This window comes from Nothoprocta perdicaria, unplaced genomic scaffold (genome assembly GCF_003342845.1).
Source record: "Nothoprocta perdicaria isolate Ctin4 unplaced genomic scaffold, notPer1 scaffold_340, whole genome shotgun sequence".
Classification (NCBI taxonomy): Eukaryota; Metazoa; Chordata; class Aves; order Tinamiformes; family Tinamidae; genus Nothoprocta; species Nothoprocta perdicaria.
The window spans coordinates 74,693-99,042 of NW_020455578.1; the positions used below are offsets into that span (position 1 = coordinate 74,693).

Here is a 24,350-nt window from a genome sequence, read left to right on the forward strand (position 1 = left end):
ATTACAGCAACAGCTTTTGCACAAGTTCCAGATAAGAAACACAAAGTCTCTATTGTCTGTTTAAGCCAAACCAAAAACATACGCAAGTGTTTTTAAACGTGTTGAATGTTTCTGCTATATCATTTCTCGCACGTCACAAAACTTGGCGGTTTACACCGCAAGAAGAGGCAGCGGCTACGTTAACAACAACAAACGTATCGAGTTATTGCACAAAGTCTTGCTGCAGGATATACAGTGCAGGAAGGTATTTGCAAGGCTGGGGACACAGTGTGTGAGCTGTCACTGGCAGCCTGGTTCACACAGCCAGGCTAGGCCAGCTGGGGAGGCCAGCCCCAAATCCAAGGTTATAGCCTCAGATTTCAGCTACCTCACCATTTCAAAGCCCTTTTTGATGCTCTAACATCCCACACTCAAATAATTTTAAATACTCTAAAGGTCCCCTCTAATTGACAGGAGTGTTTCAGCAGATGACAGAAGGCCCTTATTGACCAAGCTACTCTTTTCTTCTTCATACCATTTTTTAAGAGTAATTTGTTATGGCAAAGGAAGGCAATGGCTGCAAACACCTGATTTAAGGGGCTCGGGAATCTCTCACCAAAGCTACTCACCTTGTAACACTTAAAAAGAGATAGGCTTGCTTTCATTGGGAGTATAACCCCTAAACTGAGAGACCTGCACTGGCTGTTTTTATGTGAAAGACAGTTAGAAATTTTACCCGTGTGATGAGTGTGGTGGCAATCATTCAAGCCACAAGAAAATAAAATCCAGATTAGAAACTGGAAAATAGATTCCCAAGTCTGCAGGCCCAGCTTAATCCTGCCTTGTGAGCTCAGGGAAACCCTAATTTCTTAGTCCAGTGACAGAAATCTCAGCAGYCCAATCTAAAAGCTGGATTCAAAAGGCTCAATCCAAAAGTCCAATCCAAGAGTTGTCCATTAAGACACATGTTAAGAGATGGGAAACTACTGACCAGGGAAATGCAACAAGGAGGGATGCAAGAGGACCAAGACAACAACAACAAAAAAACCTGTTTTGTAACTTGGAATTTCCATAGACCTTCCCTGTCTACAGTGAGGGGACATTATCCACCCACTGGGATGGATGCACTGGACGTCTTGTTCCAGTCAGGAGGAACCGCTCCGGATTACCAGGGACATGGAGATCATGGAGAGCATCCTTGCAGTGACACAAGCMCTCAGATATATCTCATCAGGGGCCAGTATGGGGAAAGATCTTATCTTCTTTTATTCTATTTCTTTTTATCTTTTTTTTTTAAAAGAAGACTTTCCCCAAACCACCTAAGTGCACCTCAATGCTAATGAGCTTTGCTTCAACACTCTCACTGAAGCTAGAAAATAATTTCAAATGCCCATATCACTCCTTTCTGCACCATTTATTTGCAATTATGAACTTGAAACGTCAGAAAGTACATCCAAATATTTGCATTATAAAGGGAAAGCTTTTTTTYCCCCCATCCAGAGACTGAGAATTAGGAGCGGTGATAAACAAGACAATAAATGATATAACCAGTTCTTGTCGTTCCCCAACTGGGAACGAGCTATCAAAAGGCTTCATTAAACGGTTTCAACACAACACAACTCAGAAATTACAGTAATTTATAAGATATAGAGGTCCTGTTGCAACGACATATTTCATTTTATTGTTTTATCTGAGCCAAAAATAGACTCAGTCTCGTGTTCAGGAAGATTATTACACCTTGAGGGCACCCAGCAGAGCACAAAATGGATTTTAAAGATACTTAGCACTGATTTGAATTATTGCATCCATACATTTTAAGATGTATAATGAAGAACGACCACATAAAACGACCAGAATGACAGTAATTTACAAATTTATGAGGAGAGATTTAATTGCAGGAATCCTAATTTCTGCATGCAGAAGGGTCCCCCAAAAACCCTTGGAAGTAATTGGTGGTTTACTATAGCATAACAAAAATAAGCTTCAGGAGAACTCTAGTCTTCATTGAAGCAGGCAGAAGTCCTTCAAGTCCTTTGAGTCATCGCCCAGGAAAATTACAGCTTGGTTTGGACATCTTCAGAGCAGCACCTACCTTTAAGGGTGTCAGGCTATATGGAAAGATGAGTAGAGATACAGGGAACACTGTGTAACATGCAAATGAAATTATATGGAGGAATCCTCCAAAACCTAAAGGGCAATGTGCATCAAATCAGCCTTCACAAACGAGCAACAAAAGTGGAAGGTAAGGTAAGTTCATCAAAAATGAACAAGAAATGATATGTGTAAAAAAATGCTGGCAAAAACCTGAATAATATAAATTTGGAAAGAAGCACCATGACTATGGTTGTGCATCTGTCCTCTTCCTCAGGGTACAATTATTCTGTGCTCTTCTCCAATGGCCTGGGCTGCTCATGCAATATCATTAAGTTTTAGCCCTGCAGAGTTAGCGACTTACCCTCACTTGGCCGACAAAAGCATTGGCTTCCTCCTCTTGGACAGAGAGGTTTTTAGGTAAAAACATATCAAAAACGGGCCCGTTGTCATTTACATCAGTCACTACTATATTAACAGTAGCCGTTGAGGTCTGTAAAGAAAGAAAATTATGGATCATAAATATGGATCACCTTCACATTTACAGAGCAGCACTGGGGTCTTTTAATTCCTCCCTTACTTAGGCTTGACATTTTGCATGGAGGTTGTAATACTTGGCATCAGTTTGAGCCTTATTAACCTAAACATGATGGCAACACCAGTAGAAAATATTGTGGTTTTTACCCTAAAACCATAGAAGATTGGGCTAGCAGTGCGTATTTCTGCAGACCTCCTTTTCCTAGTGTAGCCATCTGAAATACAGACCACAGCATCGACATTAGAACTCGTGGAGATCAACTCACGTATCAGAGAGCAAAATCATTTGAGGAGAAAATAAAGGATCATTTTCCTGTTTACACTGCTCCTTCTCAGGCATTTAATGACTACTCATTCCCACCAGAACGAGAGATGAAAATAAATGTGCTCTACTAATGTTGCAATCAGCCTCCACAGCATGAACAAGTTCCATTGACTCTTCTTTTAAAAATCGTGTTTAACTGGTTCTAAAAAAGGTAAGTCAAATAGACAACCTTAAACAGAAGCCTTTGTGCACCTAAAATCCTTTTTCATCATTTTTTTGAATTTCCTGAAGGCCCCACTTCTCCTTTAGCTTTAACAGTGAAGGAAACAGATATACGTGGTAGGTACAGCAGTAACAAAAAGTGTACTGTAATTAATTAATGCTCTGCACGCTATTGGAAAACCGCATCTTGGCCTGAACCATCTCAAGCGAGCCCTACTTGCTTGCTCTAAGGAGCAGAATTAATTCCAGAGTCATACGAGATGCATGTTCTCTGTTACTAGTAATTACTAACTATTATAATTTYTAATTATTAGTGCTCTTCTAAGATAGCCAGGATGCCCGGATGTAGCTCGCACGATGRAATGGAGATGGTGCATTGAGATAGGGCTATTTTGGTTTCCCTCGGTGGCTGCTGGTTGACTTGACGTGTTGGCTTGAGGAACAAAATGCATGAAGGAAGAACCCTCCAAAACCCGGGCAGCTTCAACTGTGACCCTATCAGCAACTATGGGCACCTTGAAAGCCAAGCAGAAGTGTATTTCTGAAGTGTAGGGAGCTTGTAACCCTGTGTTTTCGGGACTGGACATTTGTATGTGGTGGTCTTCAAGCTTAAAATTCTGCTCTGAACGCTACGGGAACCAAGGTCTATCCCTATGTTATTTAATGGATCAACTGAAATTCCTCCTTCTTTTGTTCAAGTACCAAGGCAATAAAATGTTTTTTTTTTTTTTTCTTTATAAATACATACACGCACATGAACTGACATAATTAAAGAGCAAATAGTGTTTTCTGCCTTAAAAAACATTATATATATATTTTTATGCCTGACTTGTCCCTCCGAAATGCAGAGAAGTGATAGATCCTGCCCGGAAATTCCACCCATGGGCACCAGACGCTGTGTAAATGATTCTGAGCTTGCCATATTTTTCCGTTCACCTCATCTTTTCCCGCCTATCTACAACTAAGCCTCATTACTTGGGAAATGAGGATGTTTCCCCGAGTACTTAATGAACACGCGCTTAATTGCTTGCTTAACAGGGACAGGTGGCAGATCCAGCGCAACTTCAAGGTCAGATAAAGACTGGGCTGTTAATGCTCCAAGCTCCTAAGTCAGAACAACAGGAACTCTGGAAGCCCAGCCAAGGATTTCAGGCAGTCACCAGGTTTTCTAAGGCCTTGGAAAGCGGGTAACAGTGTCAGGCAGGCTGTAGGCCTAAACTGAAAGCTGTTAAAAAGTCTTTTGGGGGAGAAACATCATGGCACATTTCAGGGGCACAGCCAACAGGGATGTTTCAGATGCAAAAGTCTCCCTTCAGCAGATGTTACAGATTATGGGAACGGTTAGCCCGGCCTAACAAATATGGAGAAATAGGCTATTTTGGAACTGTATGGCATACTAGACAGGTAACTCATGGTGTGGAGTTTGCTCTGTCTCATGCATCTCCATCACACAGGGCCAGAGATGCTGCTTGCAGCTGCAGGTGAAGCATTTGGGCCCCAGCAAGATCAGAAAAACAGAAATTTGTGGGTTTAAAAAGTTAGTGTTGGCAACCACCATTGCAGGAACTTCACTTATCACACCATTCATCCCAGCGGAGAGCTACAGCCAGAGCCAAGGATGGTAGTATTTCTCATCTGAAATATTCCATCTCCAACGCAGTGCTTAGGACCTTATTATTATTATTTTACAATGAATTAAATCAGATGAAGTCTCTTAGAAGTCTAGCTTATAATGGCCAGAATCTTTGCTCACAACAGAATCCAATTAAAAAATGACATATATATTTAAACGCCTTAAGTCCTGCTTGTAATGTCTCAGGCTGAAGTTGCAAGAATCCATATTGGCATGCATTTATGTGATGTATTTCTTCCACTGTGCAGGAGTTTTTAACATCCTCTTTATACATTCTTGCTCCTGAGGGCCATGAATTAAGTGTTCTGATTCACAGTGAAGTTGCCAGCAAAGCCGTAGCTGACCCTGCCTTGAGGAGGAGGCCGGATCAGCTCCGAGGGCCCTTCCCAAACTGATTTATCTTGTGATCACTGCTCATAAGCCCCTAAAATGGAAATACAGACTCTACAATTTTGTCTCCTGAATTAACTTGCCATTTTAGAGAAACTCAAACATTCTTCAATCAGAAAATCCTTCTTTTTCCTGGGGCCTTAAATGGCATTTTTCAGTAGGTGGATTAGTGTGGGGCATAGTAGCTTTGTAATCATAACAACAGTTTTCCATCCTAAATCTGCTCCATCATCTTCCACTTTCAACTAGTTAAGAAGAAAAGAACCCTCATGACATCCTACAGGCTTATTGAAACAAGGCACCCCCGTATTCCCCCAGTGAGAAGATGGGGCCATTTCATCAGCTAGAGACTTTTAGGCTAGTCTATGACTAGAAGGAGAGGGAAATAAATGGTCCAATTAAATGATTACTACTTATAAAATAAAAGCCAGATGACTTTTATAACATCTCCCACACCTCTCATCATCCTGTCCTAACAGGAGGCAAGGGCAGCCAACACCTCCACACTTTGGAGACTTCTTTGTTAAGCACATGTTGAAGTCAAACATCAACATCAGATCATTACCGTCACTTGGGCCATCTCTACCATTATGTGTTACTTGTATTTCCACACCTCTAAGCCCTTTACATCATGCCAGGTGATTTATAATTCCTTTAAAACATCCTTCTGAGAATGATATAAGGGGACAGATGACAAGTTCAGTCCTATGAAAGAAGAAATGCATCTCTACATGAAAGGGACACGAGTATCTTCTCCGTAACCTACATTTCAGAAAGGATTTCTGCGGTGCAATATCGTGCTAGACAGGCATGTTTTACTTAAATCTCCCCATTCCACAGCACAGAGTTAGAGGTGAAAGCTCCCAAACTCCCAGCCATCAAGAAAGAAGAGCAGTTCACACGTGACAAAAAGTACCCTGTTAGTGCAGGAACACCATGTGAAGAAGTGCCAAACATGATTTTAGGTATCTGAGCTTAATGAGACCTCTGCACTATTATTCCATGACAGAGCTTGTAGGAGCACTGCTGCATTCCCAGGTGTCTTGCACAGTCCAACTACAGGATGCTCCTCTCTTGGTATTGCTGTGGGTTTTCAGAAAACCCTGTTTTCACTACCTCTATAACTATAGATCTCCATATGACTGTTCACTGTTTAATATGAAAATCTGTACAAAGTTTTCCAGGACAAATGCTGAAATAGGTTTAATGCATTTGACTGGATAAATAACAAGTCTAGGATACAGCTCTCCACCTAACTGATCTTTAGAAGAGGGTTAAGTGGGAAGACTGGAACTAGCAGCACAGAAATGAAAGGGGAAGCAGCAGCACACGTTTGCATCACCAACCTTTAGCTTCATCATTTTTTGCTGAAAAGCTACAAAAAGGCAAGTGTAGTGGCAAGGTCGCTTTGCTTCAGGATCAAAAGACATTTCCAACAGAGCCTAGGAAGTACTGACCAAAAAGCTTTCTGAGGTCAAGGAAAATTGCATATTATAGACACACTGTATCAAGACTGATATAAAATTTCAGATCCCTAGACTTCCTCAGGTGTGCACGTCACAGCAGCACATTCCCTTAAACCCCTGCAGAAAACTCACCCCGTCTGGTCTGCCATCTGAGGCTGTAACGATGAGAATATAGCGGTCAGTGCTCTCTCTGTCCAAGGGCTTGGCTAAGTACAGCAGTCCAGAGCTAGCAATGAAACAGAAACACAACCTGTTACCACAACAGCAGCTCCTCTGGGAGCCTTTTTTAGCTTTTAACCTGTTAGCCTTTTTAGCTGGGCATAACCTAGAGGGAGATGGGGCAGGTGTAGACTTACCTGGTTGCTCATAACTTCATGGCAAACCCTCTCTCCCTCTCTGTGATTAACTTTGTGTTTGTCTTAAGAAAAAGCTGTTTTGAAGCAGTGCTCCAAGTAGGGAGCTAAAGTAAATACTGTCCATGTCATTAGCAAAGTGCTGACAAGTATAAAGGATTTTAATTAAACCCCACTTACTCTCTTTTTAATGGAGTGTTTCCACATCAGTGAGTCCTAGATGCTAAAATTCTTAAAGTTTCCAGGCTGAGTTTCAGGTTTATCAACTTACCTTTGCGAGAGGTTAAACACTTGCTGAGGATCTCCGTTTTGAATGAGGTATCTGATGGGGTCTCCTTCTCTATCCACAGCCTTCAGGATAAAACAAAACAAAACGAAAACAAACAAACAAACAAAAATAGAGGTCAGCTAAGTTAAGTAGCACGAAAGGTTAAATCTCAAAAGTTAAGTGCTTTCCCACAGGGTAAAGGCACTAAAACACATTAAAGCGTTACAAGGCCAAACAACAAGCTCTAAGAGTGGCAGGTAGGATCCAGTAAGAGAGGAGTCCAAGTGAAGCTATGGAGGGAGACCATCCACGGGCCACCCATAGGCCAACAGCGCTCCCCATTCCTTATCCATCTTGCTGAAGCATTTGGTGGAGACCACAGCTTTGGCCTGATCACCTAAAAAGCAACAAGATCAACCAAACTACTTGCAAGTAACCAAGACGGCAATGTGGAGATGACCAAGAGTGAGGCCAAGTGGCTCAAGAACAAGGCACCTCAAACCAGTCAGGCTGATGTCCTTCTGTAGGAGGACAACAAGTCCCGTGAGCAAGGAAAAAAGCARATTATTTGCAGACTTTAATTAGCAATGGCTGGCAGAGCACAGAGCCATAAACACCTCCCAGGCACACAATAAACTCCAAGACTTATTTACAAACTAAACGGTGCAGACCGTTAACTATTGCAGTGCTCGTGTTCAATGCTGTTAATTACAGTGTCAGCCACAACCAGCTGGTAGTATTTTAGATAAGGCCTTTAATCCTTAACCCTTATTATATTGATAATACTGTTCCTGAAAGCAAAGGTCAGCCTGAAAATATACACGTGAAGCTTTAAGGACTGTTACGTTCTGTCTTACCTACTTATGGGGATTATTTTAAGCTCCTCTTTCATACCTCAAAAATACAAGATGACCAACAGATAACTTGGTGTTTGCATGGAAAAGACAGCACAAGATTTAACAAGCTTCAATACTGCTCAGTTTATGAATGTTTAAAGTCTTCTGACCAATTTTACATGGGGAACAAAAAAGAAAAGAGGAAGACAGAAATGAATTGTGCACAGTAAAAGCCCTTTAATACAGATGGGCACATTAATGCAGAATGAGGCAGCTGAACTAGCACCATAAAGGCAGTGCCTCTGCATTCTCCTTCCAGAGCTGCCAGCCTTTCACAAGGAAGAGCCAGAGATGAAGCTGCTGTGCATATTYGTGATTTAGCGGCTAAATATTCTTTCACGGACAACAATTATATATCTGAATGCAGCTCGTTTACAACATATTGGTCACACAAGATCAATCTCCGCTGCAGTGGTAATAACGGGATGACAGCGTTTCCGCAGAGCTTCCAAAGCCCTTGAAGCCAAGGGATGTGTCTCCCTCCTTTCTGAACGTGGCAATTGCTCCTTTAGGGGGATCTTGGTGGCGTTGCAAAGAGGGGAGTCACTAGCTCACCAGCATCCTGGCTAGAAGCAAAGCAGCTGGCAGGACCGTTTTGCATCTCYCATGTCTTGCTTAGATTTTCATCTCCCAGGTTTACTTCAGCTATTTTACCAGGGCTACTTGAAAAAGAACACAAAATCTAGGGCAAAAACTTGCCTCTTTTCTTCACAAATCCATGCCTGGCAGTCCGGAGGCCACTTACTTCATAAYGGGACCAAGGCCCTGACCCCCACATCAGGACTGCAGCTTGGCTGCTTATGCTGCACAGGTGGTTTGCAAGGCACAGGAARGGGAGACCAGCCAGGAACAAACTGCTCCAGCAATAAGACAGCGCCGCACAGCAAAGTAACCCATCAATGAAAACGTGCTTGCATCAATGGGAATAACCCTCTTCAGCTGCCTTGCATAAAACAGCAAGCTGAAGAAGGCTGGGCACTAAAATCCAGTGGAAACTCAATGGCAATGGGGTGTRGAAATCCCTGAGCTGCTTTTATTCACTGGCAAATCAATACAGAGAGATACTAAAATAAGAAAATATGAGTTGTTTTGGCTTTGGGGCCAACATGAAACATGAGAAACCATCATGAGATGGTCATTTACATGCGCAGCCTTCTGCTTACCTTTCACCACAGTAAATATACCCTAAAGTTTCAGAAACATCAAAGCAGATGTTCTTGCTACATACATGAAAATGGCTATTTATTACAAGCCACTTTTGACCCCCCCCTCCAAGTGGCGGTGCTGGGCCTGGGCGTTGTGTGCCATGGACACGAGCAGAGGTGACTAGGCCAGGGCTGGCCGGGCGCTCTCCGTACCTGCAGGTTTAACAGCACAGCCCCGACGCGCATGGCCTCGCTCACTTCCAGGCTGTACATCAGCTGGGGAAAGCGGGGAGGGCTCTGGTTGTTGGGTGGAAGGACCTCGATGTAAACTGTGGTGATGGAGCTCCTGCAAGGAGGGAAAAAGACAAAGCCCGTCAAAAATCCGTAGACTCCATGGCAAGGCGAACAGCAGCATCTGTCTGTTTGCAATATTTGCTTTATGACCATACGGTCTCCAGGCCTACCAAGCTCCCTTAAGAAACTCTAGGAGAGTTTCCAGGAGAACACCTCCAGGTGCTTAAGCACGTTTTGGGTCAAAAGAAATACTCCAACTCTCTGGAGTGACTGCATCCTCTAAATGTGAGATTGGGGGATACCAATTCATGATGCCAAGCAGAGCATCGACCCCAGGAAGATCCCACTCCGTTGTACAGTTTGCTCCATTTTGGGGAGGAGGAGTGGGGACAAGAAAGATCAAAAATGATGACGGAGAGGACAACACTGGACAAAGACCAGGTTGCCCAAAGGAGGGATGTGGAGTGTCCTTCCTTGGAGATATTCAAAACCCACCTGGACACGATCCTGTGCTGTGTGCTCTAGGGAACCCTGCTGGAGCAGGGGAGATGGGTGAGATGGTCTCCAAAGCTCCCTTCCCACCTCAACCACTCTGTAATGATCAATGAACCCGAGTCTGTAATGGGTTGCATCGACACTGCTTTTGCCTTAGCCATGTCTAAGTGTGCTTCACACTGAACTCAGAGACATGGAAAGCAGGAGAAGCCACCAAGCTGCAAAAGCCACCCAAACCCTCCAGCTATGCTGACCCAGAAGCTTGAGGAGACCACAGGAGGAGCTCGAGTTTGCAAGGCCCAAGATCTGCTGGAACCATTCACACCCATGGCAAACCCTGCAAAGACCACACAGGACTCAAGCTTTAGGTGTGACAGAGGGAACTGCTTCAGGAGAAATGGAGACGTTCCAAAATTTCAGGAGGCAAAACATGGGTGCATGGGGAAATATGCCTAAGAGAATTTCAACACCATTTGGTGGTTTGTCATTTTGTGTCCACCACGTGTCAAGCCAGGGTGACCCTGTACATCTGAAACCTGTGCAGAAGGTCTCCAGCTCAGCCATCAGCCTATTTCTGGTCCTTGCTGCAAAACAGCAAGTGCTCAGCTCCTCCGTTCCTCAATTTCTGCCTTGCAAAGGGTCAAAAGGTACAAGTAGGAACCTAGTTTCTCTCATGCTGCTCGTCCAAAACGACACGATGACACCACAGAGAGCATGCTGAGGCCTCCTCCAGTGCAGAGCTACAGAAATAGCACAGCAGGCCATCCTACTAATGCTACACAAGGACTGCAGAGACAACGCTCATCTCAAGGCCAGGTACCTTCTCTGTGCAGGGGGCGCGCTGTCGGACGCCCTGACCGTGAGCGCATAGGAGCGCCCCACGGCCAGGACCGCCCCCGGAGCGATGGTCACAAGGCCGCTGCGGTCATCGATGACGAAGTCTCCCTGATGCCCGGCCAGAATCTCATACACAATCTGCCCGTTGGGTCCCTCGTCGGCGTCTACGGCGGAGAGCTGCAATTCAGACCATGGTGTCAGCACTCCCTGCCCAGCCTCCAGGGCTTGCAGCGTGCAAGGGGGCAGGGAAAGGTGGGGGAAAACCACAGGGCACACAGAAAACCTCATTACTAAAGTCCACGTGTGAATTATAGTAAGGTACGAGCTACAAAAAATTACTTAGCCCAAAATTCTTCTCCTCGGATTGGAATTTCTAATGCTTCTTTAAAAAAAAAAAAAAAAAAAGGGAAGATATTTATTGTAAATTGAACAACGGGATAGTCTTGGACATGGTTTACAAAGATGAGATGTTTGCACCTCAGAAAGGTGAACATCCTTCCACCATCCATAGTTCAGAGCACAGACTGCTTCTGAGGACTGAGCTTCTGTAGGAGGGATCTAGCATTTCTAATGTGGAGGAGGCATCTTATTCCAGAGTATTCCCCATCTGCTAGAGCTCTTTGCAGCAGAGGCTTCACTCCACCCACCAAAACTGACTGCTATTGCCCTTGGATGAGCAGAACTTCATCCATGCTTTCCCGAGGTGGACCCTAAGAAGCTGACTGCAAATTAAGCACACAAAACCCTCCAAAATCATGAAGCACTGAGAAGAGACACCATCTCCTCTTCAAAAATTAGAAAACAAATAGATCTAAAGCTCTATGTGCCTTTAATCTATCGCTTGTTACCTTCTGAGTTCCTGAACCTTGCCAAGAGGATCCACCAACCCAAGTGACATCCTTGAACAAAAAGTGTTGCAACAGCCTTTGCTGCTGAACATCAAAACCATCGCCCACAAAGAAAAGATAAATAAGGRCTTTACATCCTAAATGCTGAATTATAAGATCAGGAACAACACCAGCTTTCGCTGAGATGACGCAGAAAGGGAAATTAATTGAATAGACAAGTGCATAAATTAGTTGGGTTAATTAAACTTAGAAATATTGAATGCCTGCAAAGATAAGTGGGTTGAATAATGTTTTGAGGGCAAAACGACCTGAAGTTTGTATGCTGCCATAATATATGACCCCAGAAATTTGCTCTCCTGCTGTCCCAGATGACAGAATTTCAGAGTTAACCAGGTTACAGAAATACATTTTGTGTAAAAATACACCACAGGCAAGCAAGTGCAAGGCTCCAACCCAATCTGGACTAAAAAAGTGCAATATGAGCATTGCTTCAGCTACTTCGTTAAATCTCTGTCCATGATATTTTTCCTTGGGTAGATCACTGTGTTTCCTGAGAAATGCAAAGGTAGCCTGCTTTTATTTTTATTTCTGCTAATGCCACCTATTTGGCAGCTGCAATTTGATGTGGCCATGGACCACAGAGCAGCAGCTGCAAATACCCATGTGAATGAATCCTTAGCAGGCGGTTTGGAGATCACCTGAATGAAAGATTTCCTCTTTTTTTTTTTTGTGATTTGCAGGCAAGATGTACACAAAGAGCTGGAAATGATGAATGTAGGAGGGACAGAAAACACCGTCCATGTCATGATTCCCCTTTTCTTCTTCTTCTGGCCTTTGGCACAAGGGCTGTTTACTCCGAAATCTGTGAAATTAAATGTCCCAACAGCACCTCCAAACTAACATGTTTGAGGGACTCAAGGGCAAACCATTTTGGCACTCACAAACTAAACAGGCAATGCCCTAATTCACCCCGTAACATAATATAAACACTATAGCTTATTACTTATATACACAATAACTTATTAGCATAGATAAATTAAAAATGATTGTTTTTTGTTCCAGAGTTTTAGTACAGAGGGTCTAGGAGGAAAATAATAACATAAGCCACCATTCATGAAGGTGGCTCAGGATTTTTTTCTATAAACAGAATGTACATATATATATATACACACACACACATAATGTAAATACACACACACAAAAAATTATCTCTATATCCTTTGCACTCTTCCCAAGCAAGTCTTTCACTTTCTTGCTTAATATTTTGGATCTTGCTTGCTATATAATTCCTATAGAAGTAAGAGGTATCTGAAGAAAAAAAATATATAATAGGAGGGATTTAAAAGACCTCTTCGAATTATATTATTGCACTATAGCTACATTACTCCACTTGAATAAAATACCTATAAAAGCAGAGGGGATAAAACTCCCTAAGAAATCCTCAAGCTGAAGAAGATGATCATTCCAATCATCTCAACCTGAGCGGACACTTAAGGGCAAGCCGGTACTTGCATGCAAAATATGGTCAGGTTACTCAGATTCACYGAGGTCACTGTTCTTTTTCTAACCTACTTTTCGTGATTAAAAGAATCACAAAGAAGGTTCTTTTTTAATGGACTGATCTTACCTGCCCTGCTTTAATATTTCATTTGAACTGGTTCCAGATTTAACAGGCAGGAAAAACAACATTGTGATGGCTCAGGGGCAGTCAGAAGGTAAAAATTACTATCACCTTTATGACGCCTTCTCCAGGTCCCATGTCCGTATAGACCTTTACGCTGTAGGAGATGTTGGAGAACGTTGGGGAATTGTCGTTCGCATCCATGACCACGATGTGGACGGTGACCGGGGCGCTCTCCTGCACGCCGTCGGACGCCGTCATCTGCAGGAGGGGCAAACACAAGGGGAACAGGCTGCAACAGCACAGCCTAGCTGCAAACCTCCCACTGCAACTGTGAGAAGATCCGACTAAAAAGCTCTATTTACTCGTTCCTTTTGGTTTACACTGGGTAGTAAATTCCATTCCCTGAAAGGCGCAGTGAATTAAAAATATTAACCACTAAATGATGGAAATACAACCATATATTTTAAGTGGTTACTCTCAAGTGAACAAAATRCGTTTGATAAAACAGAATTGAAAATAATTGCAAAAATAATAATTGTCTGCAGTTGTTTTGCCTGTTCATTTTGTATTTCATAGCGCCTGTTCCCCCTATAAAAAGGGAGGACAGGGACAGGAGGCTGCAGTCCAGGCTGAGCCTGTAGGGCACAAGCACTATGATACTCCTCACACTTCCTTCCTCCTCTTCATCCTCAGGCCATCGCAATAAGCTGCAGGGTTAGGGCTTGGCCCGTGCTCAGCCAAGCTCCACGGGCCCCCACGGGTGCTTCTCACTTACCGAAAATGTGTAGAGCTGCTGGGTCTCCCTGTCCACGGGCTGCAGCAGGGTGAGGTAGCGGGTGATGCCCGTCTGAGTCACAGTGAACACCGTGGTGTAGTCGTTGAGAAAGAGCTGCAGCTGAGGGTCCTTCGTCTTTGAAAGGTCACAAAATAGAGTATTTTATTGTAAATTCTTTTTATTAAAAAAAAAAAAACAACTTACGTATACCTGCCTTCAAGTGCTCTTTTACAAAATTAATGCAAGCTTTTGCTTTAGCTGGAAACTAAATAAGTACAAAGTGCAATACAGTAATACACCCTGGAGAGGAAGAAAATAAAATAAAACAGGGGAAAAACACCCCACCTTATTTTCTTGGGGGGAAAAAAAGAGGTATCCTAAATATTCTTTGCAGGTTAAGGAAACCAAAAGAGTAAGTAAATACCCACATCTGCCAGGCTGACACGTTGCGTTTTCATTTTCTTTAAAAAGATGCTTTTTAAGTCAAGGGTTGTTTATCAGTAAGATGGAAGCACATTCAAGCCTTTGTCATAAGATATATTAAAAACAATAATAAAAAAATGGAAACAATCGTGACTAAAGCTGCAATAAAACAGTTGAGTGGCTGCAACGAAGCTACTGGCCCACGTTGAAGCATGTGGCTTTAAAACAATATTCAGAGATATCACTATTCAGAGAGTCTGCTCACGCCTGTGTAAAAATCTCAGTATATTGATGAAACACTTGTAATTTCTTCATTCATCACATCAAAATAATAGTTACAGCTTCTGTATAGCTTTCAATAGGAAGTAACGTAACCAAGACATTATTCTTCCAGAGGTGACAACAGAGCAAAAAGAGTCCTAACCAGCCCCAACTAACAGAGATGAAGAACAAACAGGCTAGTAGTATAAATAAAAAATAGCAGAGAATAACTGCCRACACACAAAATATAACTTCAAAAAGAGCTTTGCATGCCGGTATTTCCACCGTAATTCCACGCAATCCCCCACTCCACACACACACACACACAGCAAGACATGCAGCACAGCTACAAAGAGAAAAATCCAACAAGTCATCCAAAAAAATATTGTTAGTCTATTAGGGCCTTTTTCTGAAATGATATCCAAAACGTTGCTAGCGGCTTGGTTGCATTCCCTTATTCCTGCCACTGCTCAACACCCCAAAGCCAGGTCAATAAATCGCAGTATCGCAGGAGGCATYGACCCTGCATTCGATGCAGTAACAAGTAACTGCGAGGAGGGATCAGGACAAGGGAAAGACAAAGCCAAATTTATTCTAGCAAACCCAAACACCCCAGCAGAGCCACAATTTGGCAGCCTAGGATTATATGACTGGAATGATAAACCCTTTTGGTTGCTGAAAGCTATGTGAAAGCAACAGCCAAGTCCTCAGCGCGGGGCTTCCTCCTGCCAGCACAATTAAAATGCCCTTTACGGCCAGCAATGCAAAAGGTAATCGCTTTTGCCCATGGAAAATTAGGGCTGTCAACTGCCAATAATGTCTTTTTTGAAGACACTGCAGAGTCAGCCTAAAAATTCTCATTTACAAAGGGCCAGATTTGGCCCCTTGCACTATTCTGAACACAAATAAATGGTGTCAACCAGGAGGGAAGGCCACTCTGGAAACTACCCAGCAAGGCTGCCATCACTATTGAGATTTTCATTTTATTATTATTATCTTTAATTGTTTTAAATGGCCCTAGACTTGGGCACACACACACAAAAAAAATGGAAAAAAAAAAAATCATACTGCAAACACAACACCCAATACCTACGGGAATGGCACCTGGTACGACCTACAAGGCAAAAATACACGATGGAAAATGAACATGAGCAAAGAAATGCAAAGCTATTGCTGAGGCATATTATAAAAGCAATGMATTTGGATAACACAAACAAACCAAAGAAAAACTACTGTTAGAAACAAAAATGAAATAAGCTGAGAAGCTGAAAGTAAAAGTGGGGGAGGGAAGACAGTCCAAGAMGATGTTGTCCAAGGCACACCAGGAGGAGTTCCTCCTCCTTAAACCCTTTTATTTAAAGTCTTTTAAACAATAATATTTAACTCTTTTGGATATTTCAATAATATTTAGCTATTTAGTTAATGCCAATAATAAAAAGAAGAATAAAGGCACAAGTGCAACTACAAAGAAAAGGTGCATCGCTTGCCAGATTTTTTTCTAAGATATTTTCAGATTTTTTTTTTCCTTTTTAAGCAAGAATGAATTCTGAATTGAAATATTGTAATATGGCTATTAGAGTGCCAGGGAGGGACAGTCTTAGCTTGCGAGCTCTCCTCTGAGGGGGAGACCTGCTGCAACATGTTGAAACACCGAGTAATGTTGGAACACTGATCACGTCTCAACACTTTATGAACTTGCATATATATTTTATACAAATATATATGTATTTTAATGCACATATATATTTTAAAGAACAACAGGGCTCCAGCTGAAGATCTGTTTGCCATGTCATTGCTACGAATTAATTCTTCCAAGGCCAATAATAAGGCTGTGCTGTAATTCTCTCAAGGTTTAAATTCAGAACGTGAGGGCCTTTTTTTTTAAAGCATCCACAGTGCTGAAAAGCTCCTTTTAGAAGGTCCACGTATCTTAAGTGTCACTAAATCATGGTGCTAACATGTGGGACACTGARAAAGGAAATCTTCCAGCTTCAGCGCAACTTCACGGTTGAGAAAAGTGTGGAGTTTTTTTACAATGCAAGATTTCTTCCTTTAAGACTCTGAGCGTACTGCAAAACCTTGGCAGTCAGGCGTGGAACAAATATGAGGCATTGGATTTAATATGTGAAACACGGAGCCTTGTCAGTAATAAGCAAAACTATTCAGTGGAATAATTCTGGCTGTAACTCAATTTTTGGCCATGCAAAGGAAGAACTCACAGTCAACTCTGGTTCAAGAACAGCAAACTTCTCAAAAGCAAAGACTCTACAATGCCAGAAGTGAAGCTTGGAYGACCAGAAGGTCATTTTCAGCAGATCAGGTCAAGAGTTTTACCAAAAAGGTATCAGTGTGCGTGTGCACTACAGATACTACTACAAAAACAGGCCTACAGCATCCTTAGATGCCTGAAGACAACAAGAGAACAGAAAAGGAACAAAAAGAACAGAGATAAAAAGGAAGAGAGAAGGGAGAAGTCAGGGAGATGATGGTATGCAGAGGAGCACAAAATCTCAAAAAAAATAGAAAAAAAAAGAAAAAAAAAGATGCAAGGAAACCTGAGGGAGAAAAGGTAGCCTTACGGGCTTGCTGTACTACTCTTTTGAAGTTCAGTTTTTACAACGAGGGATGCTAATATTAAAATCTTGACAAGGAATGGATACTTCTCTTGGCCTCCAGCTCTCCTACTGGTCCTCCTTCTGCTCTGTCCTGTTGACCTCTTCCTTCCTGCTTTCCCCATGCCCCATTGCAGATCCATCCTCCTCCAAATCCGTCTGTTTTTCCCTTCGTCCACCATCCAAAAAAAAGYGCAAATGGAAGCTCACGCCTCTGGAATGGGATGACAAGCAGCTCACCTCCTCCACGTCRTTGTCCAACACGACAAGGCCCAGCGGCGAGGTCAGGTTGAGGTTCTCGGAGATGGTGGTGCCCACGGGGGAGGACTCGAGGACAAAGCCCTCGTATGTCGAGCGCGTGAAGTAAGGCCGCTGGTTGTTCTCGTCGAGGACCTCTATGTGCAAACTGGCAAAGGCAGGAAGAGGGTGGCCGTTGTCCTGCTCGGCCTGAAAACAAGGGGAGAAACAAACTCCTTTACTGCAGGCTCTCAGGTGCTGCAAACAGTTACTGCTTGGCTTGGCTTTGCTTTTAAGAATGACCATCCAATTGCACACATAATTAGTCCCCAGGTCAGGCCACATGACTTCAAAACTTGGCATTGTGAGAAAAAGAAATATCAGAAATTAGATAGCAAATAAAAAAAAAATCTGCCTTAAAGCATTGAGATYACAAGTTTTAAAAACATCTGTTTTACACAAACGGATAAAATAAACCTGGAAACTCCTCAATATTCAATGTAAAACCACCTATGCTGCTACACAAGCGAAACACTGAAAGTAGTTATGGGCAGATGGTTCTTGCTACATGTTACAATACTACTATTTTTTTCTTTCTTTTTGTCCAAAAATATTCATTTTCCTGATGTTAGACACATGGAATTTTATTTTTCCCCACTTCCAGACTGCAAGGAAAATCCCTGATTTCCATTAGCAGTCCTCACTTTGCAGGACCTCATCCTACCAAGTTCTGCCCGCTCATACAGCATCACCTCATCTCATGTGCATACCACATACACATGGGAATAACCCCAACAAGAGTTGCCTCCCCCTGCAGTAGACACCTCAATCCAAAACTTTACAGGCTGCTGGTGTCTTTCATATAACCTGGAATCTTTCTGCACAGTAAAAAGATAAAGCACCAACTCTGCAAAGACAAATATCTGCTTTCAGATCCTCCTAATACATAGTCACACATCTGAAAGCTCAGGGCATATATTTGTGAGAGCAAATATACAGACAAGGGATGGAAGACAAATATATGCTACTTTTGAAAAGACGGAGCCAAAATTTGAAAGGGAAAACAAACTTCTAGGTTTTTTGGGTGGTTTTTCCAAAGTCATGTTGGTATAAGCCATAAGAACACACAAATATTTTCATCTTGGGCTTTGCACCTTAACAGCGGGTCCAGCAAATCAAATGCAAAATTAAAAGACAGATTAGCAAAAAGCCAGGTATTTACTTTTCATCATGCTCTTTCACAAGAATCTGTTCTGAAAGTCACTTTTTATTTTCYTCAACACAAAGACTTCTTTTTTCTTTACGCAAACGTGAAAAATGGCCTTGCCTTCATATGTTATGCAAATATATTCACAGGAGCAATGCTGGCAACGGTTTATGCGCCCTTGATGCATRCTGCTGATAATGCTCCAAAAATAAATATATGACAGCCATAAATTGTACTTCTCTCTCCCTTTTTTTGGTGTTGTTTGCTTGTAGGACACGCTCTCCTATAGTGGGCAATTTGTTGCGGACTTCCAGCACTGGAGGAAAAAGTGGTGGTTTCCTTGAGCCCTGTTAATGCTCTCCCGCTTGGTCTGCTGGTCTCAGGTCAAGCACCTCTGCTTCCTAAGACAATCGTTTGTGAACAATTTAAGCTTCTTTCAGATAAAAAGCCACTGATATTTAAAACAGCCTCATTTATTTACTTGTTCTTAAGCTAGCAATAATGGAAAACTTTCACTATTAGCTTTATTCAATCTTGGGTTGACTACTGGCCTTGGGTAGAAGACCTGGGTTCTTCTCAAGACGAATGCACTTGACTGCCCACCTGTGAATCTACCAAGGGTTGCCAATATTGTACAGACTTGAACCACCCCCCYGGTTCTTCGGGTTCATTACAGCTCRCTCTCCCCTTCGAGAAGGCTGCCGAGTACAGAGAAAAATGAAGATATTCAGCCATGAGGAAGCTTCAAAAGGCAAAAGCAAATGTACACTGAAAACTTCTTCACAGTGACACTTCCCAAGATGAAAGTCACCCCTATAAACTCAGCAGGTCCCTGYATGCTACCTGCACGATGCGCATCAGGGTTCTTTAAACTGAGATTCCACCAAACTAAGGTGGTTGTAACACCAGGGTCAACAAATACTATATATACACATACACATGAACGTACATATACACCCTTCTCCTGTCTGCTCATGGAACTGGTGTCATGCACGTGGCAAGTTTGAAAAGTCAAATATCACTTTGCTAATCCCGTTGGAAAACGGCGTGTTCCCATCGCCACTGTGCTGAAAAGCTTGAAAACATGGTATAAAATAACAACGCATCCTACAGCAGACCCCCAGAAAAGACAAAAATGAAGGCAGGTTGTCACCATCCTATATAAAACTTAGCTAACAGTGTCCGAAACATGAGGAAATGCCAAAATACATGAACTCCTTTTCACAAAACGTGGCTTGCAAAACACAACAATTTTAGAGGTTTGGGCCAGGGACCTGCAGCCAGCCAGGTCAGGCTGTCTATTCAAGACAAGAAGGTGGCCCAGGAGCTTCAGGCACTCGAACTTGACTGCAGATTTGATGGACATGGAAGTACTATATGGCTTTTATATGCAATCCATTAAAAAAAAAAAAAGGACGGTCGTGTCTTTTGAGTTCATGACTGTAATGGGAGATGAGGGCAAAAACTAGGTCATAATTTATCCAGATTTAGGAAAAGTGCTAGGGTTGTAAAAAAAGTATCATCCACTGGATTAATTTACAAGGTCAGAAAGTAGAGGATAAAGAAAAATGGCAGAAATGGATTAAAAATTGGCTTAAGGACAAGCAGTAGAGAGTATCTTTAGATACRGAAGAAATTTGACTTTATGGTCAGTGAAGCTTGTGATGTGGCACTGAAATGATATTGCCACATAATGTGTCTAGACAGTAGGCTAAAAAAAAAAAAAACCCAAATATCTATTTTTCCTTCATGTGTCAAGGGCAAGTGACTCCAGTACCACTGAGGCTCATGACACTGCAGAGCAATGAGCAGTGATCCTCACGGCTGCCCACCTTTCCAAATCATAAAACTCACCTTTCTTCGGCCTTTCAGTTAAACCAACTCTGAAGTCATTATATCAAGTCCTAAGTGATGAACAAGATTAAAAAAAAAAAAAAAAAAGTCCTTTTTGCTGCAGAAAGGAAATACAGATATTTCTGTAACTATAAATAGTTATGGATCTATCTATTATGATAATCCAAGGATTTTAATCTTTCTGTGGCTCTATGACTAATAACACAATTTAGGACCAGTCTTAACTGAGTTTTATTTAATATACAGCTGTAATTTCATATTCTAAGTGCAAGGAAAACAGCTTGTCATTCTGAGAGGCTATCAAACACGGGGAAGAACATGCTATTTTCAATAGGTATGTGGGAACATTGGAGAAAAAAAGACTTTTTAATGATAAGAAAAGAAATACATTATCAAGGTAATGGAAAGTTCGTTAAACAGTGTCTTCCTGCACCTTTTTGCCCTTATTTTCTTACTCAGTTTCCCATTACATCCTTTAACGTCTCTGCCCTTGTGCCAGGACATCAGGAGAGACCAAAGAGAAAAACTAGAAGAACTTCCAGAAAAACAGCAGTGTATTATTAGCAAAGCCTTGTCACGTGGGCTGCATGTTATTTCTCTCCTTTGTACTTGGAGTAATAAGAAAAAAGCCACAAAATTTAGAAAATGTCACCACAGGCATTTCACCACAGAGGCCCCTTCCTACAGTCCTGCTCCGTGGAGATCCCTGGGAAGGTTTCCTGAAGTTCTCAACGCTGCAGCCCACCCTTGCAGCTCACAGTGATAAACACCTCGGTATTTGCATTATATACTCCAGCTATARCGTATTCGTCACACTGATTAAACTCTAGTAAAGAAGCCATTACTCTTCCGGCTCAAATCCCTATGAGCAACCCCTGAAGAACAGATAGGGCCGAAGAACAGGCAGAAATCCTCTTAAAGGCAGGGAAAAGCATTCTCAGAAACAGTGGAAGACACAGGAAATTAGAGCTAATGTGCATCAAGGTGACAAATAGAAGAGTCAGAAAAGGCATGAAAGGAGTTGCAGAGTATTTGCACCTCAGGCATTTCCTGAAATACCCGTAATTCTGGATTGCTCCTTACACCAATGGAATTCTCCGCTGGGAAGGTGCCCAGCTCCCCTTACCCAGTGTCACCTTTCTACCCCTACTACCAACAAGGCTGAGAAGCCACCAAGGATCCCAAGCGACTGTGACACAAAAAGCAATACTCTCCTGCAAGGTGCTCTTCCATGAGAGCTGTGAACCTCTCAGATGCATGGCAAAATCTTATTAGCTTTAGAGACCATACCAAAACATACTTTAAAACTACACATAATTAACTGAAACCTCCCAGCATATGTGCATATCAAAGAAATCTATATATAACAACACAAAAAGATTTTTTTTTTCCTCCTCATTTTTTTTTCCAATTTTGGGTTCCAGTATGTAGCAAAGTCTCTTTTTAATCACTAGTATAAGGTTAATGCTTGCAAGAGAAACAAGTTCTGTAATTCTGATTCCCTGGTGCATGCATTTCCCTCACACTGGGAGCAAACGGGAGTATTGCTTTTCCTAGGTAAATAATGCAGAGTAGAGTGATATCACCATAAAGTAAAACCAAAATGCTTATATTTCTACAGCCTCAAAATATTTACAAAGCCTTTTTTTCCCTCTTTAAAAACTCCTACAACTTCTACAGCAATACCAAATGCATGAAACTCTTGATCCTTCCCTACCTACTGGGCACCAACCTGTATTTATGTGTTAGAGAATGTGAGGTGACTTCCAGCATCTATTATGAGGTTGCGGTATAGCAGCTGCTTAGAAAATGCACGCTAGATCTATTAGATAAATAGATATTAGATGTTTATTCTCCTTTAATTCTCCATTAAGGGGTAAAATATCCTACACTACAAGTTTGACTGCATCAAGGTCGGTGTCTTCAGGTAGGACCTTTTGGGGTCTTAACAGAGATGCAACAAATGGGTTTTCATAGAGCTGCCAGGTTCAACTGTCTGATAAATAACTGATGCTGTAACCCAAAAGGATCTTGGATCTCATCCAAGATCCATTAGATCAGCATTTTCCTGTTTTTTTTTCCTATGATACACAAAAAGAAATCAAACCCTCCCTGACATGTTTTAGAGCTGTGAACAAGAACGCAGTCTCCCGTCTACAGAATAATGGTCATTTCTTCCAGAAAGACAAGCAAAGCTGCTGACTTCTCTTCATCAGCTACACAGATGGAAATGGAAAGATTCCAAAGATTCTTTGGGAAAAGGCCCTGTGGCTGGAAGGGAGCAAGGGGCTTCCCTGGGGAAGAGGAAGGAGCTGCTGAGCTTCAGGGCTCAGAGCTCCTGTTCTTCCTAAAGCAGAAGATTAAAAATACATACTTCTTCTTCAAAGGTCTTCTAGAGCCCGCAGGGAGGCCAAAAGGCAGCTTTCCTTTTTAAAAAGTTTTGCTTTTTCGATTGTCTTCCTGCCTGAGAATTAAACATTTATCAGAAACGCAGGTTTTCAGGCCACAGATGGCTGTACCAGCCTTGCTCTCAGCAACCTGTATTGATGCATCCCATTCTTTCCATTTCCCTTTTTTCATATTATTTTGGCAGCAGGGTGAAGAAAAAAAGATCACCTGATATCAGAGAGATTATTTTAAAGGGTAAATCTAAGGAGTTTTGTAGAAAGAGCCTATTTGCTGTTTGAAGAGGAACATCGCTCGCACCACCCTTCCAGAGAAAACAGATTTGGATTCAACGACTTCAGCACTGCCCAAAAATGCAAACTTGGAAAGACATAGCAAATGCTCAAAGTTGTTTCCTGGTACAAATCTGAGGTGTTTTACTGCTTTGAAAGGCCCCTGAATGACACAGCATTAAACCATTTACCATTCAGGCAGGAGAAACTGCTCCCTCTCCTGCAAGGCTCARAGCAGGCTTGGAAATCTCAGCCCCTCCTTCTCCTGTGCTTAATAAATGCTAGAAATAACCCAAGGATTGATGCAAGTCACATCAAGGGGGTCACCGTGGGCACACTGGGGACCACGTGGCAGCTTTGTAAAATATAAACCCACTCTCAGAGGATTGAAAGAAACACTTTGGGCCTCCAGGTTGAAGGAGACAGGATTATTTTTCATCGGATGATTTCTGAGAGACCACGGCAGGCCTCTTGATGCCCACGCATTGATCTTCAGGCAGGCTCTAACCCTCTGCCAGCTCTAGGATAAACTGTAAGAGCCTGGAAGAACAGCTCCCAGGTTTATAATAGGGTGAAACGATAGAAATATTGATACGTATAAATAAAACAGAGCTATGCTAAAGGACACCACTGCAGCTGGGAATATCCACTCTGTTTAAAACATGATGGAAAATACACAAGTGATTTGCTGCTTCGGCCTCCTGCATTGCTTACTCTCTTCCTTGCTCCTATGCCCGCCAATGAATACATCAAAGCCTACACAATTTTTGGTGGCATTAAGTAACAGCTGTAGGGACAACTCCAAATGGACATTAATGCCAAAATGAATTTTGAAGTCCCGTCATGCAGTAACCCTTCATGCAACTTCCATCTGCAGCAAACCTTCCCTCTGCGAACAATTTCACTCCAAGGACAATTAAGAACTTACAAGATCTAACATCTGACATGTTTAATAATTAA

General features: G+C 42.2%; 1 protein-coding gene across 1 annotated transcript in view; it reads right to left on the reverse strand.

Annotated features, from left to right (window-relative positions):
- Nucleotides 1-24,350, reverse strand: part of PCDH15 (protocadherin related 15) — a 129,784-nt gene that overhangs the window by 55,586 nt on the left and 49,848 nt on the right. The window contains exons 10-17 of the mRNA XM_026043910.1: nucleotides 17,655-17,861; nucleotides 14,119-14,253; nucleotides 13,452-13,601; nucleotides 10,855-11,048; nucleotides 9,459-9,591; nucleotides 7,208-7,287; nucleotides 6,716-6,809; nucleotides 2,435-2,563 (exon numbers count right to left, since the gene is read on the reverse strand). Coding sequence (XP_025899695.1) covers nucleotides 2,435-2,563; nucleotides 6,716-6,809; nucleotides 7,208-7,287; nucleotides 9,459-9,591; nucleotides 10,855-11,048; nucleotides 13,452-13,601; nucleotides 14,119-14,253; nucleotides 17,655-17,861 — 1,122 coding nt within the window. The remainder of the gene's footprint in view (nucleotides 1-2,434; nucleotides 2,564-6,715; nucleotides 6,810-7,207; nucleotides 7,288-9,458; nucleotides 9,592-10,854; nucleotides 11,049-13,451; nucleotides 13,602-14,118; nucleotides 14,254-17,654; nucleotides 17,862-24,350) is intronic.